This window comes from Pteropus alecto, unplaced genomic scaffold (genome assembly GCF_000325575.1).
Source record: "Pteropus alecto unplaced genomic scaffold, ASM32557v1 scaffold179, whole genome shotgun sequence".
Taxonomy (NCBI): Eukaryota; Metazoa; Chordata; class Mammalia; order Chiroptera; family Pteropodidae; genus Pteropus; species Pteropus alecto.
Window position 1 is genome coordinate 467,647 of NW_006442112.1, and position 12,105 is coordinate 479,751.

Genomic DNA, 12,105 nt, shown 5'->3' on the forward strand with positions numbered 1-12,105 from the left:
AGATATTAATCATTTCATAGACTCAAATGTAAATTGGAAGGGATTTTAAGTCTCCAATCCCTTTCTTTTTTGTAGATGATAAAACTGAGACCTTGAGTAGTACAATAATTTGACTAAGGTGACAAGACTGTAGCACTGGAACTTGTGCCACTTTGTGGACACATAGTGAGGGACAGTGGTTCACCTTTATTTAATAAAACTACAATTTTCTCTGAAATCATTCTTCCACCTTCCCTTGTCTTCACCTAATGAAGCAGAACTCCCAAGACCTGTAAATTGTATTGAGATCCTAATTCTATGGCTTTCTATCTTATGTGCTGACATCACAGGAGTGTGGGGGGACATAAATGGGATTGAAAATTTGGTAACCTCGTTAGTATATTAAGTGATTATACTCCCCCTTTTCTTTTTTTTCTTTCTTCTCCTCTTTAAACATCAAGATGTATGCCTTAAATATACACAATTTTCATTTGTCATATTTTCTTCCCCCCTAAACCAAACTAAAAAAAAAAAAAAAAAAAAAGAGCCTGAATTCCTTGACATGGCCCTTGCTATTCAATTTTTCATTATTTGTCCAGCCAGTTTCCTCCAAATTTTAATTTTTTATTTTGAAAGAATGAGAGAAAAAAGACAGAGGTATCAATTACAAGAACAATGACATTGAAGAAAATACAATAATTTGTACTCCCACACTCACAACACCCCCCACCACCACCCCTTTCCCCATCCCTGGCACAACAATATTAAAACCGTCAAAGCACATCTAGCAAGGAGAAACAGCAATATGTAATGAAGAAAGCAAATTTTCATACTGCTCAATCCAACTAACCCATATCAAATGTCCTTCCCCCAGCCAAAAGTCCACCCCACAGGAATGATAAAGAAGTGTAGAAGAGACAACCTTGCAGGTAACTTGGATCTCTGCTCACACTAGCAATTCAGCGAAGATTCAATAGAAGTAGTGAATCTATTTGGCAGGGAAACACTGTCAAATTTCAGATGATCTAAGAAAACAGCTAGAGATTCACAGACTTTGAACAGGACGAATCCCTGTTCCCTCAAACACAACAGTGGAGAAGCTGCCAAATCCTGGTTAGCTGCTGAGAACAGTGGAAATGAGGCAGCTTTGGCTTAAGAAAATCTAAAAAAGATGTCTGATAACAAGTTTACTGCTTCAGTTTCAAACTGTAAGTAAAGGAGCTTACAGGTTGAGCTTGGACAAAGGCAAGGTGAAACTTCCAATTTTACCACTTGAAGAACTAGATTATCTATTCACTGCATGTATTCTTTATTTTAATTAAACCTCATGGAGTATTCGAAATTTAAACAATTGTTAAAAGTAGAGGCTAATTAATTTTACATATAACTTAGTGTCTCAAATCAAAGGAACTTTTTCCTAAAGTGGTAGGTTTAAGTTTTCAGCCTAACCTATTGAGAGATTCCCACATCCCATGAGAAAGTACCACTTGTTTTATACCAAAAGTAGGATTCTCTTTATAGGAGGTTTATTCTGTCTTCACTAGAATCAGTCTATAAAGGGAAGGATACTTATGCAGGATTAGTTCAAGATCAGAGTCTTCTCCGCATGTGCTTACACACACACAGAGTGAATACATTTTCCCACACATATAATCTCACAGTCACATGCTTGCCAGTAATAGAGGAAAGTTCATATCATTACAAGTCCATCTCAAAAAAAAAAAAAAAAAACACTTCGATAGTTAGCCATATACATGTACATGCAGCAAGATGTGAGAGTTGCCCCAAAATGACTAAAGGTGGTGCACATATATCTACATGGGGAGGTCATTTTGAGTACAGGTGTACACAAACCACAGGGCCATTAATTTGAAGATTATATTTTTCCCTCTCCCCCAAGATAAATAAATCAAATGTAAAACACACACTGATATCTTCAAGAGTGTCACGGAGGCAACTGCCGGGAAGGTCCACTTTTTGTACTTCTGCTTTCCTATGACAACTTCATTTTGCCCTGAGGGGCTTTCTCATATAAAGAGGGTTGCTCCTCAGCTTTCCCAGCATTTCCTGCCTTTCCCTGGGGCGTGGACTTCTTCTCAGAAGACCGGTCCTCAGGCTTGCGTGCAATCAGCAGGCGGCAGGTGAGCAGGATTCCAAACACCAGGGCATGGGCGTAGCGTTTGAGAGGATCACCGACTAGCTGGTGAAAGAAGAGCACAACCAACACCAGCAAGAGCAGGAAGAAGTTGGCCACATCTTTGGGACGTCCAGGCACAAGGGTCATGACAATGCCACAGGCCACCTCAAGAGTCCCAATGCTTTTGCGGAGGAGAATAGAATTGATCCCCATTTTCTTCAGCAGAGGGAGGGCTCGAACATACGTCTTGTAAGCACGTTTCTAGAGTGGAATACCATAAGGAAATCATCGCATTAACTATGATTTCAACATTAGAATGAAGAAAACACCAAGCAAGGTCCTTCCCCACTATTCCTTTTCCACACCAGTCAAAGGTGTCCCATTTTTTACTGTGTCCCTTAAATAAAAGCCTTGTAATTAAGGAAAAAAAGCAAAGAATCTGCTGAGATTCCTGTGATTTAAACATTATTAATCAGCACCAAAGGTAAGAGAATTTGGCTCTATAGTCTAATTTTTTTTCTGATTATAAATCATAAATAACATGAAAAATTTTAAAGGAAATTCATCGGGCTCATAAAAAGTGGTACAGATTAGCCACATCACATTTTCTAGTGCCTGCCTTGTCCAAATCCAGATGCACATGAAGACCAATAAAAAAGAAACGAGGCAAGACACAGTATGGTAAAGCCTCCCTAATTTGGACTTTCCTATTTTGGAATCTGTGGTACTTAAGAAACTTCAGCTGACCTAGAGTTCATATTTGTGGACTCTGTAAAAAAAAAATTATGTGCTAAGTAAATAGAAAATTAAAAATGTATGCAAACATTAGCCCCTTATATATCTTTAAAATATAGTGAGACAAAAATCATTCTCATGGTCATTGAGATAAATCCAAGGCCATTACAAGACATGACTTTGATTAGCCTGGTTTGAAGTCATTGATTTTAATTCAATAAATATTTATTGAACACCTACTATGGATTATTCGATGGAGATATACAGATGAATAAGACAGGGTCAAGAAGCTCTTGGTCTAGTGGGGGGAAACAGATACATAAACAGCATTATAAAGCAGCAAGGTTAGTGGTATATAATAGAGATCTGTATAATGTCTAATTGTAGCCCAAAGGGAGACATCATAGGACAGAGGAAGGAGTCACTAGATATATTACGAACTAATAGAATTATATGTACCTTAGAGGAATAGATAATCATATTTTTCACTATTCAGAGTGGCCTGATTCTCATTTTGGAGTAAATTGATGAAATTTTTATTAAATGTCTTATTGGATTGGCCCACTGCTTTGTTTTTATTAGGTATCCATTAATTCACTCAATATTTATTAAGTGTCTACTTATGCTAGACACTGTACTAGGTACTCTGGATACAGATATCAATTCTTCAAAGGCAATGCCTTCCTGAAGCTTGAATTTATGAAAGGAAGAATGGTTATGAAAATTCATAAGTGCAATAAAATATTATGAGTGTTGAATAAAATTATGTATTGGGTACAGTGGAGGCACACCAGAAGGAGTGGTCAAGTCTACTAGATGGAGAATGAGAAAAGCTAGAGTGGAATCTTAGAAAAAGGGCAGGTGTTTGCAAGATTAAAAAGGGAAGAGCATTGCAGGTAGGGGAAGCTGGATGAGCAAAGGCCCTGAAAAACAAAATGGATTAGTGTGTTGTGAACACTGTCCCAGTTCAGCATAGGTTGGAGGAGGGAGGAAAGGGAGAGGAAACATGAGACAAGGATGATAGATATGAATTAGATCATGGAAAACTATATATGTTGTATTGTGAAGCTGGACTTTATCCTATAATCCATGGGAGCAACATAATTTGCATTTAAGAAAGCTCCCTCTGGAAATAATGTGGAGGATGGACTGGGAGAGGTATGCCTGGAAGCAAGACCAGGTGAGGGACCTGGACTACAGTAATGACAGTAAGGATAGAAGGAAACAGACAGAGTCAAGGATACTTTGAATGCAAAATCAATGGAATTTGATGTCTTATTGGATGTAGACACTGATCAAGAAAAATTCTCTGGTCTCTGGCTTCGGTGCCTGGATAAAAGTTTGGGAATGCATATAGAGGAACACGTCAGGGTGGCAGAGGGCAGGAAGGAGTGAGGAACTCAATTTGGGGTTTTCTGAGTTGAAGTACCTCTAAGATATCTCAGGGGGATGTCTTGTAGGCAATCAATAAGAAAGGTCTGGGGTAAATATACAGAATGAATAGTCATCAGTGTGCCCGGGTAGAATGTATACAGTGGTAAAAATTGTGTGATAGACATTTAAGAAGTGGGGAGAGAAATAGAGTCCACAGTAGGAGGAAAGCCAGGAGAGACAGGGTCGTGGGGGCCAAGAGGAGTTTTAAGAAGAGAATAGTCAAATAAATACCCAGAAGTTGAATTGAAGAGTCATACGGTAGTTCTATTTTTAATTTTTTGAGAAACCTCCATACTGTTTTCAATAGTGGCTGAACCAATTTACATTCCCACCAACAGTGCACAAGGGTTCCCTTTTTTCTTAGCCAACAAAACAGTAACACTAATTTGAGACGATATATGCACTCCTACGTTCATTTACAATAGCCAAGATATGGAAGCAACCTACATGTCCATTGATAGATGAATGGATAAAGAAGATGTGATACACACACACGCATGCACACACACACAGGAATATTACTCAGCAATAAAAAAAAATTAAATCTTGTCATTTGCAACAACATGGATGGCCTAGAGGGTCTATTATGCTAAGTGAAGTAAGCCAGACAGAAAAAAGACAAATACCATGTAATTTCACTTATATGTGGAACGGAAACAGACTCAAAGATACAGGGAAAAAACTGATGGTTGCCAGAGGGGAGGGTTTGGGGGGATGGATGAAAAAGGTGAAGGGGAATAAAAGGTACAAACTTTAGTTATAAAATAAGCCATGGTGATATAGCATATAGAACAGGGAATATAGTCAATAATATCATTTATAACTTTGTACATTGACAGATGGTTACTAGACTTATTGTGGTGATCACATCATAAGGTATATAAATGTAGAATCACTATGTTGTACACTGAAACGAATATAATATTGTATGCCAACTATACTTTAATACTTTTTAAATTAAAATAGAAAAAAGAGAGAGAATAATCAAAAGCACCAGATGCAAGATGAGTATAATAATAATTGGGCAGAAAGCCAACTTGACCTCTCAGAAGTATCTGGAGCTTAGAATAGTCTTCATACTCTCTAGGTTTGGAACAAGTGTTAAGTCATTTCTTTCACTTCTGGACAAGTGAATGCACCATTATTGCATGAATTAATTATGAGTGGTACAAGATAATCCTCTACAAGGACGGTTAAAAGACTGATGGTTTGGTGGAAAAAGCATAGGTTTGGAATTGAACAGACTTAGGTTCAAATCCCATCTCTGCCACTTTCTAGTTGAGTGTCACTGGGAAAATTATTTGACCTCTCTGAGCCTCATTTTCCTGAGCAGGGATAGGACTAAGGTGAAGTGCAGCTATTTTCCTTGAGTATAAAATTTAAGAAGGTACCAAAAATATTCATTGATCAAGGTAAATAATATCCATGATGAACAAAATGTCAAATTTTAAATAAAGGCAGGATCTGACTCTGCACTTGCACAATCCCACCTCACTCACCTTTTCCAAATTCCATCCCTGTCAGACCTGTCTTTATTTAAAATTTCACCTCACTCTAGGCACTACCCTGCTTCTGAAACAGATGAAGAAATACAAAATGTTAGTTGTTCATCCTCCTTCCTATCTCAGTTTAAATCATGGATTTTCAAAGAGAAATAAGGAGAGAGGTTGACCAGGAGGCAGAGTAAAACCCTGGGCCGAACTGAGCCAGACCAATGTGGAGCAAAGCAGAACTGAAGGTTAAGTTACCTAGTGGTGGGGAGAAGCCTGCCCATCTCCTCTCACTATTAACCTGGATGCCACCTGACCACTCTCCGCTCTTCTGCCGGAAAGAGAACGTTTCAAATCCCTTTAATCAAAGGCAATTATCTAGCAATAATAGATTCTTAAGATAAGCTAAATAATAGATTCTTAAGATAAGCTAAATTTCAATCTTAGTTTTGTCTCTAAATTGCTCGGAGAAAATTACTAAGTATTTTATTACCTCAGTTTCCCTTTTAGTAATTTAAATGAGCATTATGGAGATCTAGTCAAAGAATCACAGCGTTATAGCATCAACCAAAGGCCACACGCACACATTTTATCATTAATGAACTACACAATTAGAAATCCATATGTTTGCAAGCCACAGTAATTATTTTAATGATAATCACGATGAATCAAGCAGGTCCATTCTTCTGGTATGAAGAGATATGATTCAGACATGAGTCAAAGCATATGGAGCCTTTCTTTAGTCATACTTTTTTTTGTCGTTTATTCTTCACAACACCCCAGGGTTCATGATCTCATATTGATGACCTTAAACTTGAACAGCTCAAAACTGTCTAATAATACTCGTCTTTGATTATAATTAATAACAAATCTAAGGCCACTGTAAGGTCAAAATGGGAACAGAAGGCAAATGGTTTGGTCCACTTTAGTTCACTTGTGCAAATTAGGTAAAAGAAAAAAATAATTTGGCTGATATACTGCATGATTCCATTTATGTAATGTTCGAAAGCAGGTAAAACTAACTTATATTATTAGAAGTCAGAATACTAATTACTCTTTGAAAGGTAGTAACTAGAGTGGCCATGAGAGGGGTTTCTGAGGTGCAGGTTATGTTCTGTTTCTTGTTATGGGTGCTGGTTACACAAGAATATTCTGAAAATTCCTTGCACTGTACACTTAAATTTATAGAGGAAAAAACTATAAAACCATGTAAAAACAGAAGAGGGTGCAGACTAAAAAATTCTCAGCCTAGTTGTTATCTTACACCATAAAGGCTACATAAGTACTGTAAAATTTACTGAATCAAGTATGATTTTCTTGAATCTCTGTAGGAGAAAATACCACATGTGAATCACAGTTCATTTTGTAAATGCGATAAAAAGCCATCACATGTTTAATCGCCAAATATCCACATGAATGATAAACACCTTTTAAACAATTCTACTTTTCACTGTCATATAATGCTTACCTAAAGAGGAAGCCGGGATACCTGGTCCTACTAACAAAAGTGGCCCCCTCTCTGATTGCATTGTAGGGCAGAAGAGTCTGACTTCTATTGTCAATCAAAGGTCACTCTGAAACAAGCACAGTTAGTTGTTGGCCGCTGAAAGGCTACAAGCTCCCTGGCATAAGCTCCAATGTAGTTTACTTTGGGATGGCTAGCTGTGTGAACTAAGTCACTTCATATCTCAGGGTCAGCTTCTGCTCTGAGGGAATAAACGTACTGTACCACCTCAGAGAGTGATCTAAGCATCAGTGAATTACTATCTTATTACTTAGTTGGAAAGCAATTAATGGCAGTGATTGGAAGTACAAAGGATTACCTATGGACATTAAATAAACTGCCCAACCATATCTGGAGTGTTTCCCCAGGGTTGCACAAACAAGAGGACACTTAACTATAGATAAACGAATCAATCAAATCAACAAACCTTCCCTATGAGGGGATGCAAAGAAGCAGAGACTTGCCCTGTCTTCTCGAAGGCCAAAATAACTTGGTTTCGCTGTGACAGGATTTTTGGTGCTTTATTACCATTTCATATATGTAGCCCCTTGTGCTTACAGGATGCAACCACTGCTTTAAGAGCCGAATACCAAATGTAGAGCAATCATTCATATGTTCCCCATCACTGCACAGGAAACTGCTTAGCAGCATTTGCAAGTGCTGTCTCCCAATTTCAAGTGAATTAATAAAGGCATTTGGTCAAGGGAGTGATCGGTCATGTTGAATTCACATGGAATTTAGAGTACTCTATAATGACACTTGCCAAATCTGGAGGAGTATGAGGCAACACACACCAAATGCGCTATTCGAGAGAGGCATCTAGAAATTCTGCATGGGATCCACTGCATTATGCAGCAGCAAGTGTGGAGTTTTCAATATTGGCTGATTGCATAAAGTCTGTTCACCAGGCACATGAAAATAACATCTTGCTCTTCTAAATGCCTGACTTCAAGCCCTTAAACTGGTCATTAAAATTAGTCAGGAATCCACTGAATAACATAGAATCAATTATCATTACCATCTCAGCCAGTGCATTTTTTGAACACCTATCATATGCAAACACTGTACCAGATGCTTCCACAGGTAATCTCAGTTAATACTTAGAACAACCATCTGAGGTAGGTAGTATCTTTATTTTACAAATGAGGAAACTGAGACACTAAGAGTGTCAGGATTCGAATCCGAACCTACATGACTCAAAGCCTGTACTCTTTCCACTAACCGTTCCTGGCTTCCCCAGTAGAGATGAGAAAGAAGATCATAGTCATTTGTCTTTTTGTTTTTAGTGGTGATTCCTCATGGACAGGCTATAACACCTAAGATTAGCCCTAATGATTTTAGAACAAGAAAAAAGTAGTTGGCAGGAAAGGAAAAAAATCTAAATTTGAAAAATTCATTTTCAGAGTAAAATGAAACCCCAAGATATGAGTTGGGGCAGTTGAATTGGTACAAATAAGGGGAAAGAACGTGCCGCATTTCTCAAGAGTCGGTTTTAAGTTCTGACATAGATAAAAGCAGTTGTAACCACTAATGACACCTCTACTAAGAGTATTGAGTCAATGACTTGGTTTCTAATCTCTGCTCCAACAATAGCTTACCCTATGATCTTGGATCAGTTTATCCATCAGTAAAATAAGAATAAATAATAAAATTAATCTACCTCACAGAGATGTTTTAAAGAATAATCTTAAAATAACAACAGCAACAACACCTTGAGATCTTATAAGAAAAATCACTGTAGTCAACACATGACTAACTCCATCAGTGCAGAGGAATCGTTCTTAAGAAAATCAGGACATCCCAGATAATCATTTCAGCTGATCTGGAGTTGGGGTCCTGAGAGGCTGTATCTCCCTTCCAAGAAGCAAGAAATAGCTCCTGAACTGTACAATTAAGAACCAACCAGAGGAATCTGAAGGGTGGTAACCAGCCAGGACAGCGCTACAATGACTCATTCATTCACCCATCCATTCAACAAATATAAATTGAGAACCTTCTTTGTAGTAGAACTGAATTTTCTCCATTTCCTATGGGTTCAAGAATAAAGCTGGGCCATGCATTATACAGTGGGCCCTGTCCCAGACAGCCATCTCTAGCCTGGAGCCCAGTGCTCAATATACAGGAGGGGAAGCTGTAAAAGGGCAATCTGAAAATCCTCCTCAACCTTCATACAACTGTGAAATCTACCTCCCGGCTTGATATAGTTCTTCCATTCTTTCTAGATGCCCCTGAGAACAGAAGCACAGAATTATGCATCCATACACACAGACGCAGAAACAGACACAGACACAGATACACAGACACAAACATACACAACACATACACAATGGTTCTGTACTGCTGTATTTGATTATACTTATTTAAATATGTTCCTTTGTATGATATGAAATCTTCATAGTTGTTTCTTCTGCTTTTCAGTAGACTGCAATAGATAGCTCCACTCCCTATAGGAAGAAACCTACTGTAAACCCAGTTGTGGCTGGTCCTTCTCGTGAGCTCCTGAAAAGCTAGTAGAAAGCTTCCCGGTGACTCCATCTTAGTTGGATTGCCTGCAGATCCTAACATTGTACTAAGGGTGCAGCTTTGTGGGGGCCTATAAAGCAGCTGAGCAGGGTCTGAGGGGCAGGACAGGAAGTATACTGAAGAAGGGTACTATGTCCCAAAGGAAAGGGAAGGCTTAAAGGTACCTAAAGTGTGCACACACAAACATGTAAATATATGTGTGTGTGAAAAGTAAAGCAAGAGCATATTCATTTATTTATAATCTTAATACCAAACTACTACTGCCAAGATACAAACATAGCGGTATTTCTCCTCCACCTGGTCCCTCTGACTTTGATGGCTTCTGCTACACCACCTCTCCTTCCCTCCCCAATGCAGGCTGCCTTGGATACTCATTTTGACCTGATTTCAATTCCATCTGGTCAAACATGCTGGGAGGAGGGGAATGGAGGAAAAGCATTCTGTTTTGACACTGGGGCTAAACCTAGGCCCTTGAGTCCCAGCCACAGGGTGATCCTGTGGTAAGGGAGACATGGAAAGCACCAGCTCAAATCCTGAGACAGAAGCCAGAGCTACCTGCAAATATTTTCTGAGCATCTACAATTTGCCAGTCTCCATCCATTGCAGCTCAAGTTGAGGGGCCCTGGAAAGCTCTGCAGTGGGCTCCAGGATTACTATGTATTCCTGTCATAGTCAACCTGTGGGGCTAGTCTTCCTTGCCTCAGCTCTGATGAGGTGTCCCTCTTGCCTCTTCTCTCTCTCCCTCCCTGTCCCTCCCCTAAGCTCCTTTCCTTCTTGACCTTGAGAGACCAGTAATGGGCTCTCTCTTAGTACTGGCAGTCTGGCAAAGATGGTGAGAAACAGGTTCCCTTCGGCTGGAGTGGGGAAATGAGGCAAAGTGACAAGGGGAGAGGAGAGAAACCAAAAGTGCTAGAAACATCTCCCTGCCATCTCGTCGTACTCCACAGCAAAGGAACTAGTCCATTTAATGTCCAACTGGGGAGAGCAGCCCTGCCCCCAGGTTTGCAGAGGAAATGTTTTGGCCAGTCACGTTCAGCGATTCTAACTCTGCAGAGGGGAAAACCTGCAGAGGGCCTGGCCTTGGCCATCCACAGGAGGCAAGGTGGGGATTATGGACTATTTTTCAGGAAAGAAAAGGCAGACTTTGCGGATTGTGCAGATTAGTCCACAAACAAAACGAAATAAAACATCCAGCTCTCTCTTGAGAGAAGGGGAAGAAGCAAGCACTCGGTGACCTTTATTTGGGCCAAGACTGCTTTGTCTCAAGGATACAGACAAGCTCCCAGGCTACTAGGGGAATACCAACGGCTCTCCGCCTGGGATCAAGAAGATCTTTTCCGCCCCTAAGAATTGCTTGTTTTTGTAGCCTTTTCTCTCCCAGCCCTTTCCTTCCTTCTCCTCCCTCCCTTTTGTTCTTCCCGAAGATAAATAAACTCTCCCGCTTGCTAAACTCTTAGCTCTGAGAGAAAGGGATCAGACTTGCGGACTGGTCGCCCGGACTTTGGGTGTGCTGGAAGAAGGGAGGGGTTCCTGCCAGTGAGTGACAGGTGTTACTCAGGTCTCAGCCTTCTGGATTACTTGGGGGTGGGGGGTACTCGCTGGACAACCCCTCCTCCAACTGGCATTCAGTGGCTCCAAAACAGTTGCTTCCGGCATAGCCCACAAATGAAATCGCTCTTGTCCAGCTGCTCCTTCTAAGCTGCAAAGTTGTTGGGGAGACGGGAGGATCCGGGGTGGGGATGGGGGTTAAGGGCATGGGACTGTGGACTGGAAAGGAAAGAAGGGGAGAGGTATTCGCGATCCCTTGGGGGCACGCTCCTCATCACCCGCTCGCTTCACTTACCATCTCGTTGTAGGCATCCTTGCTGAGCCTGGGTGTCAACTTGATAGTCCCCATGAAAACAAAGAAGAGTCCCAGGGCCACTGAGAGGGCCACGACAGTTATGGTTCTGGGGGATGCCATGGGGTCGCCAAGGCTGGTCCCAACTAATCCTTCTGCTTTGCGCACCCTGTCTGTCTCAAGCGCTGGCAGTTAGCACGGAGAGTGTGAGAGGGACGCTGCGGAGGCAGCAGGCGGCTAGAATGACAAAGGGAGAGGAGGGAGCTCTAGAGAAAAATTGAGAGATCCAGATTCAACCTCTCTCACTACAACAATCGCTGGGTCCTAATGCCCTACGTTTGCTTCTCATTGGCCAAAAGCACAGTCTTGAAGTTAAAAGAAGGTGGAAACGTCAAGTCTTAAATGGAGAAAAGGTGGGTTAAGCTTTGAGCTCGGTCTCTGAGCAGCCTCTGGGATGAAGACT

General features: G+C 40.5%; 1 protein-coding gene across 1 annotated transcript; it reads right to left on the reverse strand.

The window, feature by feature from the left end:
• Positions 1–1,688: 1,688 nt before the first annotated feature.
• TMEM35A (transmembrane protein 35A) lies at positions 1,689–11,892 on the reverse strand. Its single transcript, XM_006920697.3, has 2 exons — positions 11,646–11,892; positions 1,689–2,377 (listed from the first exon to the last, which is right to left on the reverse strand). The coding sequence occupies exons 1-2, from the start codon at positions 11,763–11,765 to the stop codon at positions 1,973–1,975; spliced, it is 525 nt and encodes a 174-aa protein (XP_006920759.1). The 5' UTR covers positions 11,766–11,892; the 3' UTR covers positions 1,689–1,972.
• Between the last annotated feature and the right edge of the window lie 213 nt (positions 11,893–12,105).